General features: G+C 32.9%; 5 protein-coding genes across 10 annotated transcripts; 2 read left to right on the top strand and 3 right to left on the bottom strand.

Moving 5' to 3' along the window:
- Positions 1-1,794: 1,794 nt before the first annotated feature.
- Positions 1,795-6,552, bottom strand: LOC146540536 (zinc metalloproteinase dpy-31-like). Its single transcript, XM_085205181.1, is given in 8 exon segments — positions 1,795-2,392; positions 3,214-3,344; positions 3,966-4,104; positions 4,595-4,773; positions 5,204-5,305; positions 5,397-5,417; positions 5,839-5,853; positions 6,444-6,552. Coding segments are annotated over 8 exon segments (1,248 nt in total). The 3' UTR covers positions 1,795-1,840.
- Positions 6,553-6,723: 171 nt separating this feature from the next.
- wbl (endoplasmic reticulum protein 29-like protein wbl) lies at positions 6,724-7,984 on the top strand. The gene is made up of 2 exons (XM_085200703.1): positions 6,724-7,408; positions 7,734-7,984. Exons 1-2 carry the CDS (start codon positions 6,863-6,865, stop codon positions 7,947-7,949), a joined length of 762 nt encoding a protein of 253 aa, XP_085056829.1. The 5' UTR covers positions 6,724-6,862; the 3' UTR covers positions 7,950-7,984.
- Positions 7,985-8,423: 439 nt separating this feature from the next.
- On the bottom strand, positions 8,424-10,605 carry LOC146540534 (ran-specific GTPase-activating protein-like). The gene is made up of 4 exons (XM_085200711.1): positions 10,432-10,605; positions 10,150-10,341; positions 9,609-9,843; positions 8,424-9,352 (listed from the first exon to the last, which is right to left on the bottom strand). The coding sequence occupies exons 1-4, from the start codon at positions 10,441-10,443 to the stop codon at positions 9,099-9,101; spliced, it is 693 nt and encodes a 230-aa protein (XP_085056837.1). The 5' UTR covers positions 10,444-10,605; the 3' UTR covers positions 8,424-9,098.
- Positions 10,606-10,990: 385 nt separating this feature from the next.
- On the top strand, positions 10,991-20,251 carry Lztr1 (Leucine zipper like transcription regulator 1). Its single transcript, XM_085198842.1, has 16 exons — positions 10,991-11,363; positions 11,508-11,712; positions 11,822-11,993; positions 12,337-12,473; positions 12,912-13,026; positions 13,414-13,577; positions 14,171-14,341; positions 14,895-15,036; positions 15,181-15,344; positions 15,643-15,827; positions 16,358-16,553; positions 17,039-17,187; positions 17,384-17,562; positions 17,944-18,070; positions 18,731-18,888; positions 19,163-20,251. Exons 2-16 carry the CDS (start codon positions 11,570-11,572, stop codon positions 19,346-19,348), a joined length of 2,388 nt encoding a protein of 795 aa, XP_085054968.1. The 5' UTR covers positions 10,991-11,363; positions 11,508-11,569; the 3' UTR covers positions 19,349-20,251.
- On the bottom strand, positions 17,315-24,008 carry LOC146540532 (uncharacterized). 6 transcript variants are annotated; one of them, XM_085198906.1, is made up of 5 exons: positions 23,856-23,985; positions 22,926-23,050; positions 21,747-22,823; positions 21,362-21,540; positions 17,315-19,337 (listed from the first exon to the last, which is right to left on the bottom strand). In XM_085198906.1, the coding sequence occupies exons 3-5, from the start codon at positions 22,620-22,622 to the stop codon at positions 19,292-19,294; spliced, it is 1,101 nt and encodes a 366-aa protein (XP_085055032.1). In that variant the 5' UTR covers positions 22,623-22,823; positions 22,926-23,050; positions 23,856-23,985; the 3' UTR covers positions 17,315-19,291. The 6 variants fall into 6 exon arrangements, with proteins under 6 accessions (XP_085055032.1, XP_085054993.1, XP_085054982.1 ...); XM_085198867.1 differs by having other exon boundaries at positions 17,315-21,292; positions 22,918-23,050; positions 23,856-23,981; XM_085198856.1 differs by having other exon boundaries at positions 17,315-21,292; positions 23,856-23,981.
- Positions 24,009-24,540: the final 532 nt, after the last annotated feature.

Below are 24,540 nucleotides of genomic sequence, written 5' to 3'. Positions count from 1 at the left end.
ATAAGAGAAAAAAAGAGAAAATTAAAAATTACTTATTCAAAATAATAAAAAATAAATAAATCCGCTTTACGGTGTATCCCATACATAACGGGGTAGACAGAGGGAACCTAGTGTTAAGACACTCAGTAACTCCACTTTCCATCGAATTCTGGAGGCATTGCGTGTTGAGTTATTCCAAAAAAATAATAAAATTAGAAAAAAATAATAATAAATATATCAGATTTCTAAACGCAGCATACATTGATTACTTTCTAATCTGACAACTGTCATTTAATCAACAAAATAAAAACTATAGTCGAGATTCATAGATAAATATAATCTATTTTCATATATAATTAAATATCATCTTAAGAGTAATAAAACATAATATTATTGACCATAATAAATAAGTAAATACCTAATTATATTACATATATTTTATTGTACGAAGGCGCTCATATTTTAATGGTTTTTTTGGCCTGGGTTTCATGATTTTACTGGTTTTAGGAACACTTGTAAAAACGGCAGAGAACGAAGTCGACCTTGGGATCATATCAATTCAGATTGGTACCGTCAGCACTTAATAAACTTATTGTTTATATTTTTTCCAAGACATGTTGAACAATGAGTCGTTCAATAGAATTGCTTGTGGTTGAAACAAGAACCTTACACCGAATTGTTCCAATGCCTCCCGATGGGAGCTGTCTCTTCCATGCTATTGCATATTCTTTGTTTGAGCGTTTTGATATACAACAAACTAATATATAGCGCGAGACTATAGTAGAGTACGTATGTCGTAACTGGAATGATTTAAGTATCTACACTAGCGCTCGAAACGGGAATCCTTACTCTTCTAAAGAAGACATGCTTTGCTTAACTACGTACGGAGCTACTTCCGAAATAAAGGCTGCAGTAGATTTGTACAATATTAAGATAGAAGTGTATTATCACAATGGTATCCTACTTGGTTTATTCGGCGAAGAGAAATGTCCTATGAAGCGCTTACTCTAAACTCTGTTTTAAAAAGAGCAACTATTGAGTTTCTTGCCGTAGTAGCTTCCTATGGGAAAAGTACTTGTAATGGCCAAATTGAATAAAGAATATTTAGATTTTGATTACATTATGAACCTTTCTACTTATGATTTCTGTACAAAAAGTAATGATATCCCGTCAAAAACATAAATGTAAAATGAAAGCCAAGTTCTATAACAAAACGTATGCTTTCAGCGATAAAAGAAGTGAGATGTAAATGTATGCCAAGTTCAATGGTCAGCCCTGAAATTTATTTTTAACAATATAAAATATTTTATAACAACTGAAAATGCCCATTCTTCTTACAACTTGGAGACTTTATTTATGTGTAATATCTGACTTGGCTAGTTTTCATATGAATTTACAATAGAATCTGAATAGAATAGAATTTGAATACATTCATTTATATCGATGTAAATAAATTTGAAAACTAGCCAAGTCAGATATTACACATAAATAAAGTCTCCAAGTTGTAAGAAGAATGGGCATTTTCAGTTGTTATAAAATATTTTATATTGTTAAAAATAAATTTCAGGGCTGACCATTGAACTTGGCATACATTTACATCTCACTTCTTTTATCGCTGAAAGCATACGTTTTGTTATAGAACTTGGGTTTCATTTTACATTTATGTTTTTGACGGGATAATAACATAGTTGACGCGGGTGAAACCGCGAGCGGGCCGCTAATTTTGTATAAAGGAATCTATTATAATATGAAATCTTTTCAATTTACAAATAATTTCGTACAATGAAAATTAAAAAAATATATATATAATAAGATATTTTATATTTCTCTATTAATTAGACATTTAAGTTTACTTATTGCTTTAATCATCTGTATTTTCATCATCCTCTCGAGAATTCATCAAAGTTGTACCACTCATTTTAACATTTTTATTATTACTATTTTTATGATTTGATTCATTTTGTTTTTCATCTGAGTTAACATCTGTTTCATTCTCCAAATCAGCATTTTCATCTTCGTTTGGATCTACAAACTGTCCAAAATTCGGATTCCTTTCTGCAATTTCCTTTTTACTTAATGCTTTATGATCATCAACATTTTCTTTTCCTAAGTTCTCTCTCTCTTCTCTACTATTATTTTGATTTTCGTCTGATTCAAAAACGAATTCAACTTTTTTTTGCTTTCCAACGTCATCATCTTCATCATTATTTTCTTCTCCGTTTAATGCTTCTCCTTTTTCTTTATCTTTATCGTCTTTTTCTTCGCCATTGCCCTTGTCTTGTAACGTCATCTTACACGAATCTAATAAATTATTGATATTTCTTCTGTTACACTCGTGGCCAAAATACATGTGTAAACGCATTCTATCAAGTTGTGATAGAGTTTCTGATGGTAGAATCACGAGTCCAGGTTCCTTAAAAATTATGCATACGTCTTTATTTATACTTAGTAGCTTTTAACTTTATCTTATTAAATTAATTATTTTTATTTTCTCGCTCGCTTTAGTTAATCCAACTGCGGCTTTCAGTTTTGCCGCTCAAAGCATCTCAAAATTAGACAGAAAGTGGAAAACGGAGTGCCTTTTTTTTTTTTTTTTTTTTTTTTTCGCTGGGAAATGCATTTACACAGACCGCCCATACGGAAGGCGTGCCTTACGGATGAGCGGCACTGTGGGGCTCACCGGTGAAACCGATCCTACCCACTAAAACCCAGCGGGAACCCTCTCCACCAAAATGAGACGCCGCAGGATCGCTCGCGCATACTACTACGACGCCTCAGTGGAAGGCCCGCCTTTCGCAGGCCATCGTCGCTTTCAGGGTTTTCCGCAATAACCTGTAGGAAGATCAGCCTGACCCTCCCGCGGTAGCTCCTCTAGGGTAGGGGGAGTAGAAGATGCGCATACCGCCTTCTTCTACCCCCTGGCCTACGGCGGCGGAGTGTGTCTGCGTTCGAGCTGGACTCGCGCACCCGCTCCGCGGCCTCCTTCAATGCGATTACTGATTCGCAGAAGGAGACCATTGCAGACCAGTTCCTCTCACAGTCCAGCATAGCCCCTACCACACTGGCCAGTGAGAGGTCTCTTCCCACTACCGCCATTAAGACATGGCGTTGTGGGGCCCAAGCGGGGCATTCAGCCAGAGTGCCTTAACACTGGGTTCTGCCTACCCTGCTAATTGCTGAATATAGCGAGAAAATGAAAAAAACAAATATATTATATATAAATCAAGACATTACCAAAGTTAAGATAGTAGCTTTCCCATTTATGGTATACGCGCGTTCATGGAAATGCATTACACTAAATGGATCGTACTCTACTGAACTCCTTACTGAATCTGTGGGTTCCTTCATGAACAAGTTGCGATAGCCTATAACAATATATTAGTAATTTAGTCACTAAAATAAAGCGCGGCGTTGAGTTCTGCCACTCAGAATGTCAGCAGAAATCGGCAGAAAGTGGGGAACGGAGTGCTTAACATTAGATTCCCTCTGCCTACCCTGTTATGTGCGGGATACAGCGTGAAGCTGATTCAATTTTTTTTTATTTTAATCACTAAATTAATACCTACAAGATCAGGTCATGGTGCAGGGGCATAAGAGTATAACTATAAAGGCACAAGACAGGTTGTGTGGTTTGATTTTCACTCGAGAAAATTAAATATTTAATATTTTATATAATATTTTTTCTTTTCCACTCTTAGCAAGCTAGGCGGAAAGAACCTTTAAAGACAGTTTTCACTTTCCGCCTACGTTAGTTTTCGCGCTTAATTACATTACTTACATGCTTATTATTACACATGTGTAAAAAAAGTATAGGTACTTATTAGGAATATTCTTAAGAAATATCTGGCATTTTATAATATACCTAAATATATTTTATAACATTCTCAACTTTTCCAACAATTTACAGTAGTACATAGTTACGACTCATAAGTAAAATATTTTATTCTTTTTTGTTCATCATTTCTAACATATTAAAACATTAGTACCTGGTTGGATATTATTCCATAGCACCTTGATGTACTTGTCACGGTAAGGATGTGTCACTTCATCTTTAAAACCAATCCCGTGTAGGATAGCATGTAATATATCTCGTTGCCTCAAGCAATCGTAACCAAAAGTGACTACCTTCAAGGAGATAAAAATATTTTAATACTATTTACTCGTAATGTTGAGTTACGGCGTTGGGTTCCGTCACTCAACACGCAATGCCTCGAAAAATCCAGCGGAAAGTGGGGAACGGAGTGTCTTAACAATATATTCTCTCTGCCGACCCTGATATATGCTGGATACAACGTGCAGGTCCATCGAGGTCGACGGGGTACGGTGGGTCAGTGGATAATTTTTCGTGGTTAGTGCTCGTGATGATTTTCGGGAATTCAAATTCTTGCAGTTTATCGATTCCAAAATGCTGTGCCTGGAATTACGCTGGAAAGTGAAGAACGAAGCGTTTGATAATTCTGTAAAACTACTCTCCTATGTTTGAACTTTGGAAAGTTGCGTTAATACTAAAAAAATAAAACAAAAATAATAATTGTAAAATAAACTCCTTTTTTGTTACGTATCAGCAATGTAAAGTTTTGTGTATTAAATTTAATTTAATAAGATTTTTTCTTACAATTTCTCCACTTTGCTTAAATTGTGGTTCATGGACGCAGGCTCTATCCTTATTAGGATTAGTAAAATGAAGCCAAGTCTTATTATCCTTAGGTTTCTCAGATTCCTCGTGAAATTCAATACACGATTCGGATTCGATAATATTCATGGCCGTTTGTATAGATGAATTGATGTAGGAATCTGTTTTCAGAGAAACGAATTAATTAGATGTTTTTTTCTGTAATTGGTTAAAAATCATCATCTTTTTCATTTACGTATCTATTATAGATATGCAAAGGTAATACCTTCATTAGTTCCAACTATCTTATGTTCTTATATCTACTTATTAATTAAATAAAGAGATGAACTAGACGAATAAAAAGCAATAAGTACAAATTTTGTCTAATAAATAGTAAAATAAAATAATAATAGTAAAATATTAGGCCGTCGTGGCTGTCGAAGATTGTGGATTTGATTTACACTCTGAGACATATTCTTTTCTGGTAACCAGACAAACTGCGGCGTTGAATTCTGCTAGTCAACAAATGTCTTAAAAAATGCAGCAAATCGAGAACTGCAGCAAATCGGTAACTCTATAGAAAAATTCTAGCAAATTTCAATTTTTGCTTACCATAACTTTGATTGTCAAAGTAGTAACTGACAACTCCTTTGGGCCATAGGTGGCTTATGTCTTGTTGCAATTGGAGTAATTTAGTATTTCGCATCGTATTTACTAAATTAGACATATACAAATAATAAACTTGTTGATTTTAAAATTATTGATATACGTAATACATATATTTATAATATTAAAAAATACTTACTATAAGGTACCTGGACAAAGGCTGTAAAAATATAATTGCTTACTATGAATTTCTAAAAATATTTGTAACAACTAAACATATAGATAGGTAATAAATACAGGTGGACTATTATAGTATATGTTCAGATACACACGTTTATAAATAAAATTAAATTTTTTCTATTTGTTGTAATTCACTCCAATTCAGTAGTTAATCAAATAAGAAAATAACCATACAGTATAGCCGATGTGTCGAAAACTTTCTAAGCTAAAAAGCTAAATACAATGCGTAGCATTTTATATTCGTGAAAGAATCTTGTTTATTACAAGAGTAAGAAAATATCCTAAAATTAAATCTGTACAACCATCTACAGCTAACACCATTGAGGCCACGACTCGTCAACCGTATTGTACCAGAAAATATTTTATAATGTTTCAGAATTTTATGTCAGCGTAATAATTACCTGATTTACTTCCATCTCTCCATTTTTTTATCGGTAAATCTACGAAAGCAAAACATAATAATATAAAAGATTGTAAGAAAATTGCATACAGAATTAATAACATATTTGCGAAAAAATAAAAATATATTCGTTTTATGAGTGGACCAAAAACTGTATTGCTAACATAAGAACAATACCTATAGTTTTAAAATATATACACAATGAAAAATTTAATGGCTATTTTAGTATGGTGAAGAATTGCAAGTTATTTTATATAAAGTATTTATATGCAGCTTTAAACAGTCTTGAGCGTTTTCTTTTTTTAATTGTAAGTATAGATTCTTAACATTTTTATAAATTTGATACAATTGTAACGGAGCATAAAAAAACATAAGCTAAATTCCTAATACTATTTTTTTTATTTCTACAATAATTTTATAGTTTCGTACATTTAATAAAAATTAACAAGAAGAAATAATGAACTATATTATAAAATTCCTGCATATTTTACTATATTTATTCCATTAGATAACTTCATCCTTTAAAACACATTATAATGTATTTACAAGAAATGTAACTGAGAACAATTTTCAGCTTCTTTCAAAAATCAACCAATTACTACACACCACGGTAAGTATTCATCATGAAATTCATATCAAATGGAAATACTTTTTACGCAATATTTCAAATAGATACTATTAAAACAAAAAAATTGTACAAAAATACTCTCCACATAATTACTTGCTTAACGATATAAAGATTTTAAACTAAATAAATAATTTTTATTATTACTAAATTATATACAATAAAAAAATAAAAAGAAATATATAAAAAGGAAATTTCTATACCTCTCCTATCGTTATTAAGTTTTGTAAGAGAAAACGGATCGCCGTCGCCATTCGCCGGTTGTTATATGTCAAATTCATAAGTCAATAATATAGCGGCGAAGAGCAAATTTATTGGAATTCTTCTAGAATATTTTATAACGAAGGCCTAACGTGTGATTTTAAAGAAAATATTTATTTAAATAGTTTTAATTCCTAGAATGTCCCGAAAACTGTTTATTTTTTGTATAACTTTTACCTTCCCCTCTATTTATTTGGCATCAACAAGTATTAGCGGGTCACTGGAATTGGACGAATACACTTTTGATAAAGTTATTAATAAGTTTGATACCGTAGTGGTAAAATTTGACGTTGCATATCCATATGGTGACCAGCACGATGCCTATATAAATGTTGCTAAAGAATCAAAAGACATAGACAATTTGCTGTTTGCTGAAGTCGGAGTAAAAGAATATGGTCAAAAAGAAAATGAAGCACTTGCCGCTAGATTTGGTGCGACAAAAGACAACTTTCCAGTTGTTAAATTACTTATTAAAGGGGTTAAGGAACCTATATCTTTTGACAATTCAAAAGGAATTACAAGTGATTCTTTGAGACAATTTATTCGTGAGAATGGTAAAGTATACATGAGCTTACCAGGTTGTATTAAAGAATTAGATGAATTAGCAGTTAAATTTATGGAATCTGAGAAGGATGTAAGAGAAAATTTACTTCAAGAAGCAAAAATTACTCTAAAAAATATTCAGGTTTGCATTTCGAAATATACTTTTACTATTTTTAATTTAACAGTAACATTATTGTCAGCATTCAAACAATTTTTTTTCAGTTTCACATTTTTTACATGTAGCCAAGTAAGCAGAGAGAACCTACTGTCAGGGCATTCCACCCAAATGTGTGTTCAGTGGTGGATATCAACTACATACTTACAGCTGGGAAATATTATATTTCTTTCATTGGGAATTGAACCCACAACCATGACATTTACACATCATGTGCCATATCTAATAATGTCACATGAATTATTTCTCATACTGATATTTAAAAATACTTAAAATTTTCATATTTTTTTAGGATGATAAGCCCACCAGCAACAGTAATGTATACATAACCATAATGGAGAAAGTACTAGAAAAAGGTGATGATTTTATCAATAAAGAAACTGCAAGAGTTAAGAAAATATTAGAAGGAAAAATATCCAATGAAAAGAAACAAGCATTAAACTTTAAAGTAAATATCCTTGGATCTTTTAAATATGATGACAAAATAAATAAAAAAGAAGAATTATAAATTTTCCTTTTTTCTGTTTGTTTTTCTTGTTGTAAGTTTGTTTTACAAACTTAAACTGTCAATTTAACACTGTGTTGCATGTGTGGTGTATTGATTGCATTTATAATTTTTATATTATTCTCACAATGCTTGACCAATTTATTGTTGCTCAATATTAGATTTTATTTTTATTTATGTGGTTTAAGGTAACATTCCATTATTTTCTTTGATTTTATAATTAGGCCAGCTTTGAGATAAGGCTGATTAATTTTTAATATTATTTTACAAATATTTATGTGATGTTTACATGTTTAAAGAAATAATATAAATATGGTGTTTTATTGTGTGAACAATAAATTATTTAAATATTGCCCAGTTTGTTTTATTTATTAATTAATAATAGCCAGGTAGAAAGGATAAACAAATTCTTCTTATGAACAACTTATTTCTTACATGTTTGTTGTAAGTGAAGTTTTATAAAAAAAAAACTATAAGTTATAAAATGATATGTAATGTATTACAAAATCTTAAATGCATTAGCCTTAAAGTATTAAAATATATATTCGAGATTTTTTTATTAAACCCAATATTCATAAAATTTTTATGACACAACTAGAATTATAAATTCAATACTTCAAATTTAGGCCTTAAAAATGTTAACATAAATCAGGATTTACAGTCTACAGTACATTCAAAGTTACATTGTATAATTTTTATAGTCACTACTGCTTCAAAAAAAAAAGTTTAACTGTATTTTTGTTAAGAAAATTAAAAAAGTTACCAACTAATCCCAAAATTCAAAATTGTCTTTATTTCTATTCTGAAATATCATGTCAATTTCAAGAACATCCATAAATTATGTAACATGTTAAAGGAGAGCTAAGACCATAGTATTAATTTAAAAATATAACAAAAACCCAACTTTTGTACAAAAATTGTTTCGGAACTGAAGTTTTAATTTCATATAGACTCATCACATTGATATATTATATATTGATTTCTAGTTATAAAGTAGCAAAATATTTGAGGTCACACTAGGTAGGGTAGTCTCACAAATGTGTCAAAAATCATTATTTCGTGGTTATTCCACTTTAGAACAAATGCATGTCAAACATTCTTAAATATAAACTTTTTACAAAAAAATGGAATTCAATAAAGAAATACATATTATTACTCTGACTTTTCACTTTCCACTTTAAGTTCCTTTAGTTTTAAGATAACACCATCAGAGTCTTTTGCATAAAGTTCTTTATTAGTTTCTTCCTCTGGTGCCTTATCGGCACTTTTAGGTTCGGGTGTGTCAGTGTCCTCACTCCTTGTGATACTACTTTCGTCGTCTGAATATTGATCTTGTGTATAAAGACTACATTTAGTCCGTACTATTTCCTGCGCTTCAGCAAATTTGGTTTTCCAGAGTTCTGCATCTAAGGTGAATACAATTAAATTAATAACTTACTTTGATAAATATTTATTGTATAGTCATGAAAAGTTATTCTCATAGCATCTCTACAGGGAGAGTAATAAATTTCCACCACTCACAGAAAATTTAAGAAAATATTGAATTATATTTGAATGAAGAACATTATGTATGGCATATTGGTATATATTTTCTTTTCCTTAGTATGTGAATAAGAATTCAAAAAATGTAAAAACAATAGTAAAACTTAAAATATAACTTACTTTGAGGGTTTCCAAATTTTATTGCAAGCAATTCTTGTTTGCAAGTTTCGTCTGCAAAATCAGCAAAGACAGACCAGTTGAAGGCCTTATCAGAACCACAGTGTACATTCATCCTTATATCTGGAGTGATGAAGTGGTTAGCACAAACTTTTAAAGTTTTGTCACGTCTCATAACAACCCTGACTGAGTTATTTAATTTGTGACGTAACAACTTTATGTCACCTGTGCCTCGTTCCTAAACAAAAATAAATACCATACAAAAAATTAACAAATAAATAATAACTAGTCTCAATAGTCTCATTCAGTGTCTCATTCAATCTATATATTTACTAATCCTTACTTTAATCTAATAGATGAAACAATTTAAGCATCAACTGCTTAGGCTTTGTTATATTATTTAAAAATATGTGAAGGCAACTAAATACATTTGTTGCATAATAATCACATAATTATCGTAATAGGTTATGTTTTACAACAAGCGCAGTTGTTAAATTACATTTATATTAGCTATTATGAAATTTTAACTTTGTCCAAAACCTACCTTCCACTCATGATCAACAGTATCATATCTATAAAGCCTAGCTCGTATCTTGACAAGTTCTTCTTCTTCTTCTTCGTTGGTGTGTATATCCACGAGCGGCAACGACACAATTGGGTCATAATGAGGATCATGTTCAGGAGTTTCAGCTTCACCAGCTTCGCTTTCACTGTTGCGTCTAACGCTCTCTTCAGTCTAGACAATGATGAAACAATTAATAATAACCAAAATATTACAAAACGCACAACCAATGTTTTATTTATCAAAAGTATCACATGTAATTACCGGTGATGACATTTTCCTATAGAGAATAGAAAATAAGATTTTAAGATGGTCTAAGAAATCTAGTGCGTTTCCTTACTATTAAAAGAATAATAAATAACAATTTAACCAAAACACAAAAGAAACAAACTTGGCTGTTACAGAATCGTCAATCTTCCACAGAAAATTAGAATAAATTTGAAATAGATTCAAAACTCATTTTAAATATTTATTATCTATATACTATAAACCTTAGAAACAGATGATATATTTGTTGTGTTACTTTAAATATTTTACAAGTATTCCTTTGCAAAATCATAGTCATATTTTTATTTACACCAGTACACCACATGTGGTAAATAGAAAACACAGGACCAAGAAATAATGATGAGAAGACACAAAAGTACGAAATCTCATTTTACAGTAGTATTCAAATACGGAAAATATACGGTACCAAGGAACATAATTATACTACAACTAGAAGGAACATGTACGGTACGGACTACGGTGTCTACCTACAGTTAACCATACTGTACCGTAACATACTGACTTTTTTAGGTCTAGCAATACTGATAAAGTAATATCAAAAACCTGTCAATTACCGCTTGTCAAAACATCTAAAAAGTGTCATCTAAATAATATTAAGTTCTAAGTAAAACATTAAATAATAAGATAATAAAACGATAAATAATTTACGGACTAACATTCAAAACATAGGTTCCCTTTAACTTGAAAAACTAACATAAGTGACTACAATTTTATGATTGAGCGTAAGGCAAAAATAAACGGAAGTGTAAACCATAAACAGTGCCGACCTATTTCTCTTCAATAGTTTATTTTGAGGTTTTCTTTATTTACAACTTTGTGCTGAATTGATATTCCACTTTTGCTTTGTCCTAATTCAATACTATTTTAGTTTGGGATTTTTTTTGCCAATTATACACAAGTATTCCTTGGTAACTATTTTTTTATAAATATTTCTTTAATAAATATTATTAAATAAAGTTGTATATTTTATTATTATTAAGATATTTTCATAAATGTATGTTTTATTCATACTAGAAATAATTCTTTTATTTGTTTCTCTTTTTCTTAAACAGGTGAATACTTCATTTTACCCAAGTAAATAATTAAAACAGTGACCATTCCGCTGGATACGAAAATGCAGAACATAGCTAAAATGATAACAGAGCAACTTCGAAATCCTAATGAATTAGACATAAGTCTAAGAATGGAATTTGGGCCATTTGAAACAGTGGATAAATGGAAAAGGATGTCAGAGTGCTTTGAATTTGTTGGTGCAAGGTTTGTTTTTTAATATTCAACTCTCTTCTATATCTATATAATATAATATGACATGGTTTTTTGATATTCTAATAAGATATAAAAAATGTATAAATATATATCTTTTAAGACGAAGTAAACATACGGCCGTTGCTTACAAAGATGCCATTTATGTGTTTGGGGGTGACAATGGCAAATATATGTTGAATGATCTGATTAGATTTGATATAAGAGAAAAATCGTGGACTAAAACTGGCTGCATGGGCACCCCTCCCGCACCAAGATACCACCATTCTGCTGTTGTAAGTTACACATTAATTGCTTGAGCTAAACTTCAGTAGTGGTTTTTTTTACTATAAAAGCATAGCCATCTATAAATTATGTCACATGAATTTCATGATAATTTCAACACTTCCCTGTTTGTCATAACTGCTTTTTGCTTGAAATATTTTGCAATATTTTGAGTAGAAATAATTAAATTAAAACAGCAGTTTCAAAATGTTTAAGGACATCACAAGATGTAGAACTCTTCTTGTCATTCCTATGTGAACCCTCTCCCTCTTAACTCTTGACATAATTTATGAATGGCCCCATACTTATAAATTTACATAGATGACATTATAACAAATTTAATTTTACTTTTAGGTTCATAGATCATCAATGTTTGTATTTGGTGGTTATACAGGAAACATATTAGCTAATTCAAATTTAACCAATAAAAATGATTTATTTGAATATAAATTTCAAAGTGCCCAATGGGTACAATGGAAATTTACAGGCCAGTGAGTATTATAAAAAAATAATAATATATTAAAATTAGAATCTTAGAAAATATCTATTGATCAGATTTATACACTTAAAATAATTGTTTAATATCAATAAAATAAGTCCTAGTTGTAACAAAACAATCCTAAATGCATGCATGCAATGGTTTGTGGGTTTGTTCCCACTCTGGAAGAATGAATTCTTTTTTAAAACAAACAAAGTGTAGTGTAACTGTGTGACTGTAAATACAACTAGCTGTGGGTTCAATCCCCACTTGAAGAAAAGAAATATTTATTTAAATGTATATTTTAATTTTTTCAATCTGATTTCAAGGCAAAACACAACATTGAGTTGTGCCACTCAACACGTAATGCTTCTAGAATTCGGCGGAAAGTAGGGAATGGAATGTCTTAATACTAGGTTTCAGGATTTAAATAATGTGTATGTGTTATAAGGGAACCCGTCCCACGATCTGCTCACGGTGCAGCAGTATATGATGACAAATTGTGGATATTTGCTGGTTACGATGGCAATGCACGCTTGAATGATATGTGGACTATCAATTTAGTGGTAAGTAATTAAATAATTATTGTTATATATAATATGGTTATTATTTAAGCATTTATTTTTTTATAGTTTGCATTTTTTACCTAAACACCTGCACATAGCATAACACATAGCATAACAGGCAGAGAGAATTGTTTCAAACAAATTCTTTTTGTGTTGAGAATTTATTTTCATTCACTATAAAATGTAAGGTTACATTTTATCACCTTTTACTTATACAATAGGGCACTGTGCTTGGTATAGCAGTAAAGGCACTTAATACAATACAAGCAGTGCTGGTTTTAGATCTACCTGGGCCTTGAGGCAAGATATCTGTGATTGTCTTTTCTTATAATGTAATTCAGTTGTATGAAAAAATAACTAAAACCTATATTATTTATTAAAAAACAGGGGGAAAACCACCAATGGGAGAAGATAGAACAGAAAGGTGAATGCCCCCCCACATGCTGCAACTTCCCTGTTGCGGTCGCCCGCGGCAAGATGTTCGTGTTCAGCGGTCAGAGCGGCGCTAAGATTACTAATGCGCTGTTCCAGTTCGATTTTGAAACTCACACGTAAGTATAGAATTTGATATTTGATTACAGTATGCCCTGAAGTTAGCTGCAGAAGGTTGAGCAGATTTGATTGTAGATTTTTTTTATTATTTACGATTATTTTGTTCTCGAGTTAACAATGCAAAAAAGTTCAGAAGTAGACTTCTGACTTCAACAATTTGTACATAATACAAAATTATACGGCTAAGCGTTTGAGCCATGTTATTATATAAGAATAAATATATAAATTAATTAAACATTTTAGAGAGTATATTTATGCCTTTGTTCCAACACCTGCGAAGCGCGGCGTTGTGATCTGTGTTAATATTCTTTGTAGCATAATAAATTGTATTGTAGCACGTATATTTTAGAATATACCTATATAATTAAAATTCATAAAAAGATAAAATACACTGAGGCCCGTCGTCGCGTAGGAGCACAAGCTTGTACTGTACTCCCATGATTCCCACTCGAGGAAATGAAATATTTAATATCTTTATTTCTTCGCTCTGTTTCAGCAACTTTCACTTAGAAGATGTGGAATGCATGGATTCGGAATTATCCTAATGCACCTTATCGTTGAAAACTATATTTTTCCTATTTCTAAATTACAGATGGAGTCGGGTCTGCACAGAACACCTACTCAGGAGTGCGGGTCCGGCCCCTGCTAGGCGCTACGGCCACGTAATGCTGCATCACGCCCGACATCTCTACGTTTTTGGAGGTGCCGCTGACAGTACATTACCGTCTGATCTTCATTGCTATGATTTGGATACTCAGATGTGGTAAGCTGAATTTTTTTTTATAATTGTGAGGAATCTGGTGAATATTTTTAGCATAGGAAAAGTCTCTTTCCGGTGGTAAGAATATTTAAATTAATATTTATTGGTTAGGGTGGTATATTGTCGTCTGAACTCCATTGCTATGATTTTGATACACAGATGTTTAATTTTTAATAAATGTGAGAGATGTCATAATTTTTTATATGTTCATTTTGTGCAGCAATGACGTGTTTGCAGTTTTTCAACATTATAGGAGACGTAATCAAAGTTTATAAATAGTTTTTCGACATAACTTGATATATTTAACTTTTTTCTAAGAAAAGGTGCAATTACATCACCGTTGCACCAAACGAGCGATATGTGAATATTTCGAAAAAGGGAATTTTTATATTCTTAAACCGTACATGTGACGGGTCCGATTCCCACTCCAGGATGAAATATTCAATATTTTCATTTCTCCATAAGGTAACAAGACTAAGCGCTGCGTTAAGTTCCGCGACTCAACAATAGAATGTTTTAAAGCTGCCTGTCCTACTAAAACATAAAATCTATCCAGGTCAGTAGTACACCCAGCTGCGGACTCGCAGATACCGTCTGGTCGTTTGTTCCACGCGGGCGCGGTCATCGGCGACGCTATGTATATATTCGGTGGTACTATAGATAATAACGTCAGGAGTGGGCACTTGTATCGTTTTCAGGTTTGTTTTTTGGTTATATTTTATTCATCAAATATAAATGTAATGTCAATTAGTTTAGCACGTTACATAAAGAAATAAGTATGTAAATTAAAAATAAAAACAAATATTGACACCTCTTATTTACTTCAATAAATCACGTTTCAGTTGTCAAATTACCCACGTTGCACCCTCCACGACGACTTCGGGCGTATCCTCAAGTCGCAGCAGTTCTGTGACGTCACGCTGATGCTGGGCAGCGAGCAGACGGCCGTGCTGGCGCACCAGGCCATGCTGGCGGCGAGGTCGCAGTACTTGAGGGCTAAGATTAAGTGAGTTTTTTTTTTGAGGTTTTTTTTAGTGGGTTTATATTTTAAGAAGCTCTGCGTTATTTGTGGTAATTTGTATGTTCCATATTTAGTACAACGTGTGGACACTTTCAAAACGCCGACGTTGCCGCTCCACAATTGTCGAGTTTTGGGAATATGATAGAAATGAGACTGTAAATGTAGTCTAAGCAAACTATGAAAATGGATATATTTTATAACACCACATACAGAATGGTTGACGAATTGTGTCCACGCCACGACGCGCAAATTCAATTCAAATATCATTTCATCCTTTCTATAGGGAGGCAAAAGAAGAACTGGCAAAGCATATAGAACGTATAGCATCAGGCGAGGAGGAGCCTACAGCGGAATGTTCGTACAAGTCACGTCCACAGCTCACTGTGAATTTACCTGAAGCAACCCCCGAAGCTTTCCGAATGGTCCTCAATTATATTTATACGGATAGAATCGACCCTACTGAGAAAGGTAAGTTATTATATTATTATTTAATTATGATATATATATAGTATTCAATGCAAATATATATATATATATATATATATATTATTTATATAGATAACTAGCGGCCCGCTCGCGGTTTCACCCGCGTGAACTATGTTATTATTAATTTCTGTCTCCATGACTACGTCCTAGTGACGTCTATGCAAAATTTAAGACTCCTAGCATTAAAGTAACGAAGTTTCATACAAACTTTCGACCCCAAAAAAAACCCCTTAGAAATCGAATATTGCAAATTCCCGTCTTAGCGAGCACCTACGTCCTATAAGTAACTCCTATGCAAAATTTGAGATTCCTAGCACTTGTAGTTTCTGAGATTTCGTGATGAATGAATGACTTTTCGATTTTAAATATATAGATTAATTAATCACAATTTCATTAAATCGTCTTTTTAGAAATATTAAGAGACATTTTCATAGTGTTAACATCAGAGGAGTATAATTAAAAAATAAATCAAATAAAGGGAGGTTGCTAACATGTACCAATTTTGTATACAGATGAAGACCCAGCATCGCCAGCAACAATCCTTCTAGTGATGGAAGTACTGCGACTAGCTCTAAGGTTAAACATTCCACGCCTACGTGGGCTTTGTGCCCGCTACCTCCGCGCCAACCTCTGCTATAGCAACGTGCTGCAAGCGCTCCATGCGGCTCATCACGCTAATTTGACATGTATTAAAGAGTATTGTCTGAGGTGAGATGATTTTATTTTTCAGTTAGATATAGTAGGGTTGACGAGTCATTTCTTTTAATTAATTACTTGTGACAGCCTTGAGTTCGAGAGGCGACAGGTTGTGGGTTCGATTTCCACTCGAGGAAATGATATATTTAAAATTTTAATATATTCGCTCTGGTATCAAAGCAAAGGGCGGAGTTGACTTTCGCCACTCAACACACAATGTCTCCAGATTTCGGCGGAAAGGGCGGCGACATGTAATTGCTACATCTAACAGTAAAATATTTTATTAATATAAAATAAAATAAATAAATCAACTTCACGCTGTCACGTAGGCAAAGGGAACCTAATGTTAAGACATTCCGTCCCCAATTTCCGTCGAATTCTGGAGACATTGCGTGTTGAGTGGCGGAAACAACGCCGCGCTTTGTATCGGCACCAGAGCGCAGAAATATAAATAAAATAATATATAAATGAATTATATATTATTTCATCATATACAGGTTTGTCGTGAAAGACTACAATTTCACAGCAATAGTGATGTCATCGGAGTTCGAGCAAATGGATCAACGATTGATGGTTGAAGTGATACGTCGTCGACATCAACCGTCAAACAAAATGCCCGCCAACGAACAGGAAGAGGAAGTTATTGGTGTGATATTTGTTTATTATTTATATACCCCCGTGGAATTTAATCACGCTGTATCCCGCACATCCCGATAAAGCGTGAAACTATTATTGTATGCATGATTATAATGATAGACAAGTAAAATAAAGAATAAGATTAGTTAGTTTCTTTATTGTTTTTTTTTTTCCAATATATTATTGACATAAATTACACATTTCAGGTACAACACTGGAACAAGACATGTGCGTGTTCGTGAGTGGCGGCGGCGCGGAGCTCGCCGACGTTAAGCTCCGCGTGGCGGGCGCGGCGCGGCCCGCTCACAGATCTATATTGGCAGCTCGAGCAGCGTATTTCGAAGCTATGTTTAGATCTTTCTCGCCGCAGGATAATGTTGTTAATGTATATTGCTTTTTCTTTATTTTGTCGTCTTCTGTCTGTCCGTCTGACAGACGGACGTGCTGGCGCCGGCACGGCCTGCTGTATCTCATGAATCAAGTAACTAGATAAATTCAAGTAATTAGATAGTTGAAATTAAAATTGAAATTAATAATGGATGATGTACTTCTATTATTGCCATAATACACGGCTTTTTCCTCTTTTATATATATTATAAAGGTATGGACCCCATCGTGCGAGAGTTGATTCGCACTTGGCCGGATAATTTTTTTGAGTTTCGCGTTTTATCCTGAAGTGAAAAACTAAAATAATTGGCTTATTTGCTGACAGACGTAGTATAAACACTTATTATGAAATATATTAATATAATTTATTTTGTCCTAGATTCAAATCTGTGATACGGTGCCGTCAGAGGAGGCTTTCGACTCTCTCCTTCGTTACATCTACTATGGAGACACTAACATGCCCACTGAGGACTCACTTTATTTATTCCAAGCGCCTATTTATTACGGTAAGTATTGTTATTCAAACGAAAAAAAAAGTATAATTTAATAAAATATTTAGCATCTTACTGATGAAAATATATATTTTTTTCCATTAATATCCTTCGATTCTTATCATCGGTTTCATTATTACAAGATCAATAGCTATTGTCATTTATATTACACATGCTGTATTTCATATAAAAATGAACACTATGAATTTTTTAATCAATTGCAGGTCGTCATCTGAGTTTAAACGCGTCGTTAGGGATTCGATTGCCTCTAGTGATAATGAATTAGTTTTATTTTCTCACTCTGATAATAAGTCATAGTGCCATTGAGTTCCACCACTCAACACGCATTACCTCGAAAACTAAAAAAAAATGTGGAGTTCCTATACACCGAGTTGCCTCCGCCTATCCTGCAATATGCAGAATACACTGTGAAGCTTCACGCTGTATCCTGCATGTAGCAGTGTAGGCGAAAGTAGCCTAGTATTAAGACACTCCGCCCCCTATTTTATGCAGAACTCTGAAGACATCGACTGTCAGTTGGCGAAACTCAACACAGCGCTCGACACCAGAGCGAAGAAATGAAAACATTAAATATTTCATTTACTCAACTGAGAATTGAACCAATAACACACACTTGTATCTCTATCACACACACATAATCATATATATGAACAGGTTTCACGAACAATCGCCTCCAAGTGTTCTGCAAACACAATCTTCAAAGCAACGTGTCGCCGGAGAACGTTTTGGCCATTTTACAAGCGGCCGACCGGATGCGTGCGCAGGATATAAAGGAGTACGCGTTGAAAATGATCGTTCATCATTTTGAATCTGTGAGTTTTTACTTATAAAGGAAACGTATAAAAATTTTGAACGTAGCGAGCGGCGTTTGAACCCTCTTTTAAAACCGTCCAAGCGCTCTGACCAACTAAGCCATACATCGAGCTTTAAATAAATATTTCAATTCCTCGAGTTAGGATCGAATCCAGAATCAGTCGCGTTTACAATTACACTTGTGCCTGCTGCACTATTGGCATCAATTACTGATTATTACTTAATTTGAGAGATATGTAAATATAAAAATATATATAAATTTAAATTCCACAGGTCGCCCGCCAAGATGCAATCAAAAATTTAGCTCAACCATTGTTAGTGGATATTATATGGGCATTAGCAGAAGAACCACGTTTCGACACTCCACTACCGCTCCAACCGAGATCCTTGCCATCTTCATCATCAGCTGACACCCTCACCGATGACCCTGAATATATACGTTATAGATCTGCCAAATAAAATAAATATATATGGGAAAGAAATATAATAAATATAAAGATAATATGTGCTCCTTAAGGGTTACAAATAAATATTTACTTTATTAGGTCCCTAGAAAGTATTTTTCTGGACTAGTGGCCAAGGATTGCATTTTTGAGAAGAATATGATTTAGGAGAAGGTTATTTAGTAAGCGTAATGCTGCCTCACTTCTCCATTATGAATGAATGAATACTTATGATATAAAATGAAATAATCTGTGCTAATATCTGAATAGCATATAAGAAAAATGTGTTGTTTTTATTAATATTTTTTATATATATTCTTTTATTAAAAAAATAAAGTCAAGCAGTATACTGCACATAACAGGGATCTGGGAATCTGGGAACCTACTGTTACAACACTCCGTTTCCATTAAGACACGTCCGTTCCCTATTTTCCGACGAATTCTGGATTGGGTGTCCATCGAGTCCAGAGCTCAAAAATTCAAATATTAAATATTTGATTTCCTCGAATGAAAATCGAACCCACAACATTTTGCGTTTGCATTCTCACGCGTATGCCCCTACGACACGACTGGCCTCGATATTAAATATGATTTTACAATTTACTCATCTCCATTTCTCCTTGGATGTTCGCGATTTTCTATAAAAGCGGGTAAAAAGTGCTCATTGTACTTTACATTAATATTTTATTGTAGCATAGCCATTATATTAATGTAATAAATATTTATTTAAACAATTATGCATTTATAACTATTTTTTGGGACATTGTTTTTATAAAAATAACATAGTTATTTGTTGTTTGTATAACTCGGGCACTAATTGTTATTTTGTAAAATATCTATTTGTGTAGAGAATATAGTTTGTCTATTTATTGATGTAAGTATTATTTTTATTTCAATAAAAAATGTTTTGTCAATGTAATATATCATATGACCTTAATTTATTGGTACTATTTGTATGGTTTACCTCTTTTTACAGGTTTTTTTTTATAGAGAAAGGTTTGGTCGGTAAAAAGCATAGAAATGTAAAAGAAAGAAATGCAGACGTTGCTAACGTCATATACTTTTTATAGTAATTTATATAGTTGTAGTATTCTCCTACAATTTCATCCTGTATCCCGAATAAAGCAGGGCAAGTATAAAGAACAGAGTGTTAAGGCTCTCCAATCCCCCAAGCACCGTCCAATTTTAGAGAAAATGCGTTTTCTCAACGACGCGCTTTGTCTTGGAACCAGAAAATTTCATTTCTTGAAAATTAATCATTCCACCGAGTCGGAATCGAACCTACAACCGTCGCGCATACAATCAGCTGTGCTGCTATTTACTATGGTCATAACCAAAAAAATATAAATGTTTATGTTCTAGAAATGTTTACAATATGCTGTCATAAAAAGTAGAATAATACCGAGGAATAATATTTTTTTGTAACAGTTCTTTTAAATCATTTCTTTTGTTTGAGGAAATTTCTCTTTTTGAACTATATGCTGGAGCTAAATTGATATCTTTTATAGCTGTCCTTCGATCAGTTGATTTTAGTTTCTTTTTTCTTATTTCAGCTTCACTCCAATTATCGTCGAACTTAATTTTGTACTTGTATATAGCGTCATTGTCTTTTTGAAATACTATTACTTTAACGTCTTTGGTTTTTATTGTGTTTTCATCTACATCTTTGACAATGTTAAGTTCGATATCGTCAGATAGTTTTTTTATATCAATAAAATCATCAAAATTCAGCTCTTCTACATTAAATGGGCTACCTTTTTTCTTTGCAGATCTTATTATCTGTACGTACTGATCTGGTACATAAATGGAGCCAGATTTTTTAGCTTTTTTTATTGTCTTTTCAATTATTGAATAGGCTGTCTCTCTCTCGTTTTGATTATGTCCCCTTATTAAAAATTTGTGTGTAATTTTATTAATTGGTAGGATTTTAACAGCATACAAATATATAGAAAATATTAATCTAAAAACCACAGAAAATATTAGACATTGCATGAAAATACAAAACAGTTTCTTAAGATATAAAACGGACCTGTCTCTTTGTTGCCCTCCACAATTGTAACTAAAGAGGGTGATGTTACAACCAGGGTGGTTATTGGCCACACGTTGCAAGTATTTAAATATACAGGAACCAATCTCGACTGGTCCTCTACCTCCCATAGCCTCGTGCCAAAAGTAACAATAGGTTTGTTTGTCCTTTACGTCAGAAACCTAAAAAAAACATGAAGGTTATCAGATTATTTTGTCAAATAAGAAGCATAGGTAAAGTATATCCATTTTGATGAAATATTTAATATTTTCATTTTTTCGCTCTGGTGTCTGGTGTCAAAGCATAGGACGGCGTTAAGTTCCGCCACTGCTCAATCAATACAAAAAAATATATATACTTATCCATATAATAAGCATTTAGGACATACTGTAAAATTGAAGCAATTCAATTTTGATTTATAATAAAAAGGCGAGGACTCGTCAACTGGCACTGGCATAACTGATTGAAGATCATAAATTGCAACTATTTCGTTGCTATCTGTATTCTTGCATAATTCTATATCATTCGTCTTTTCTATTCGGCTAAGTGCACTCTGTTGGCAATGTTGGATATATTCAATTTTTAAGTTTTTTTTTTCATCATCATCAGCATTTTCATACTCTTCGCAAACGTCACACTGATCTTTTTCGGGCACAAAAAAAGAAATGTGTTTAAACTCTGTATTAAACATTTTAAAGTATAAGTCATATGACGCAGCCTCTTTGCCTTCAGATTCTCTCAGTTTTTTATAGTCGCGATGTAGTTCCGCTATTGTGAGAGCGCCATCGATGTACTCTTTACCATTGTCAGTTCGAAGATAGTGATTCGAAATCCTATTGATTGAATTAATATGAGTCCAAACAGACTCTTGGATCTCCAAGTTAGTTTCTTTGTGATTGCCATGGCAGCCGCGTTTGTCACTTGGTGCTGTGCCTTTGGAATCGTTGCTGGTCTTCGCCTCGATCATGGTACGTAAAGTACGATCGGAAATCCCTAAAGTATTCAACAAAAATAATTTGCATACTCTGTAATTATTTCCGTTAGACGTTAAAGAATAATACGTATTAGGTTTCCTGTTCTTCTCTACACCAGTTTTTAAACGACGCTGTGCCAATTCTAGCACAGTGATTGTCGAAATCAGAAAATCACGCTGTCTTTGGAGACATGATAAATCCCAGTACATTTTGAAAATATCATATCTTTGCTCCTCGGAAAAGTTTTCTGAACATTTATGTTTGCATTTGCTAGTGCAAGGAGGCTTCATTTCTTTTGCAGCGACGACCTTACCCCTTTGAGAAATACTCCTGACCTGAATTCTTTAAGTGAGACCGTATATTCTTCTTCCAAGATGCTGGATTTCTTAATCTTTTCTTTGTTTTCGTATGTAATTCATCACCTCGTGCCATAATATTATTTTCTCTACAAATTACTTTGATTTTTGATGTAAAAGAGTCATTATCGTTATCTGCAAGAATAATAAAAATTATATAGATTGTTGAAGTAGATTCTTTTGATGGTGGTTTAAATGAGATTAAGTAAGTTATGTATGTGGTTGGTACTTTTTTACCATCTTTACATCGTTTTTTATCTTCTAAAACATTTGGTTTTTCATATGGAGTTTCTTTGCTTTCCATTATATAATATTTCATCAATTTTCTTACACGGTTATGCGTTATTAATAAAATTTTTTATCTGAAAGTTGAAAATAGTCTCATAATATACTTACTTCCCTAGTTTGTAGTAGTCATTAAACATTTTAGTCATATTTCTTTTATTAAATGACTTTGTATCCCGCACATAACAGAGTAGCCAGCGGGAACCTGCGAACCTTCGTTCCCATTAAGACACTTCCGTTCCCAACTTTCCGCTGAACTCTGGAGGCATTGCGTGTTGTGTCGGGGAACCAGAGGGAGGAAGTGAAAATATTAAAGATATATTCCTATATAAAGATATAAAGATTTTATTCCTTCGAGTGAGAATCGAACCTGCCGCGTTTACAGTCACACACATTGTGCACGACTGGCCTCAATAATATGAATTCTACATACAGTACAGTCAATTAAGTACTTGTCGTCGCCCAGAAGTTCTATTTTCCTAACTTGTCCGTATAGTTCACTCGGTAAGAAAATAATTAAAAGTAGGAAAAAATCCTAAAATTAAATCTGCGCTGCCATCTATAACTACAGCTAACCTTAGGGCAATACTACTTTCATATTTTAGTAAGACAGTGACATAATTTCGTCGATTTATCAAAAAAAAAAAAGAAAATTATTTATAGCAATATCGATATATGAACAAAATTTTTAAATCTTATAAAAATTATATATTATATTTGGATTGGGGGTTTCTCCTACGTAATTACTAAATTTTAGCCAACGAGCTGTCAAAATATACTATTACAATGACATTTACGAAAACACAAAAAAAAAATAATGTGACATTATTATGTTGAATGTACCTACAATACAGTTATGTCATTTATTCACCAAAAACTTACCACATATATTTTGGGACAGCAACGTCGCAATTACGGCATATAGGCTTATTGTGGCTTAAAAACTTATTTAATTAAATGTCAGAAATACCTTTACGTCGATGTTGCTCCGAGACAGAACTTCACTTAGCGGGGCGCCCCGCGTAACTGGACATTTAGACGTTGTTGCAACAGAAATGGTTTCATTTCATGCAATTACTTATATATTCACAAAATAGTCTTTCGGAATATCGCTTATCGTTAACAATCATTTATATGTAAGGAATCAAAATTAACATATTATTATAATCGTGTAATAAGAAACACATCAAATAATGCAAATATTTATTTTTCACATTACCATTAACCAGTGGCGTAGCGAAGCAAAATACTTTTACAGCCCCCCAGGCGGAAACAATATAATTTCATGTTTGCTTAAATAGTTTTGCGGACTATTTGGCGGCCCTCTGTGTGCGGTGTCCGGGGCATGATGACCCAACTTGCCCCCCCAACACACCTACACATTAACAACTAAATAAAATAGAAATAGTGCCATTTCATGCAATTCCATAAAAGTCATTCAGAATATGTTGACTTTTGAATTAGGTGCACCAATAAGTATCTTAGAATATTGCAGCAGATGCAGTCGAAGCTTTAAAATAATATTTTTTTTTAAAAAGTGCAATTACCTCATTGTTACATCTAACAC

The sequence above is a fragment of the Heliconius melpomene genome, chromosome 2 (assembly GCF_056956725.1).
Source record: "Heliconius melpomene rosina isolate 202511_hmr_F chromosome 2, ASM5695672v1, whole genome shotgun sequence".
NCBI classification, from domain to species: Eukaryota; Metazoa; Arthropoda; class Insecta; order Lepidoptera; family Nymphalidae; genus Heliconius; species Heliconius melpomene.
The sequence above is the reverse complement of the archived record's forward strand: the minus strand, read 5'-3'. Positions and strand labels throughout refer to the sequence as shown.

Coding starts and splice junctions, on each gene's coding strand:
- LOC146540534 (XM_085200711.1), bottom strand. Junction 9,844..10,149: donor CTGTTGATCATGAGTGGAAG/GTAGGTTTTGGA, acceptor ATTTTTGTTTAG/GAACGAGGCACAGGTGACAT. Junction 9,353..9,608: donor AAAATTTGGAAACCCTCAAA/GTAAGTTATATT, acceptor TATTCACCTTAG/ATGCAGAACTCTGGAAAACC.
- wbl (XM_085200703.1), top strand. CDS start 6,863: ATGTCCCGAAAACTGTTTATTTTTTGTATAACTTTTACCTTCCCCTCT. Junction 7,409..7,733: donor TTACTCTAAAAAATATTCAG/GTTTGCATTTCG, acceptor ATATTTTTTTAG/GATGATAAGCCCACCAGCAA.
- Lztr1 (XM_085198842.1), top strand. CDS start 11,570: ATGCAGAACATAGCTAAAATGATAACAGAGCAACTTCGAAATCCTAAT. Junction 15,037..15,180: donor GGCACTTGTATCGTTTTCAG/GTTTGTTTTTTG, acceptor ATCACGTTTCAG/TTGTCAAATTACCCACGTTG. Junction 18,889..19,162: donor TCGTTCATCATTTTGAATCT/GTGAGTTTTTAC, acceptor TAAATTCCACAG/GTCGCCCGCCAAGATGCAAT.
- LOC146540532 (XM_085198877.1), bottom strand. CDS start 22,622: ATGAAGCCTCCTTGCACTAGCAAATGCAAACATAAATGTTCAGAAAAC. Junction 21,541..21,746: donor TGAATTGCTTCAATTTTACA/GTATGTCCTAAA, acceptor TGTTTTTTTTAG/GTTTCTGACGTAAAGGACAA. Junction 21,293..21,361: donor GGAGGGCAACAAAGAGACAG/GTCCGTTTTATA, acceptor TGTGGTTTTTAG/ATTAATATTTTCTATATATT.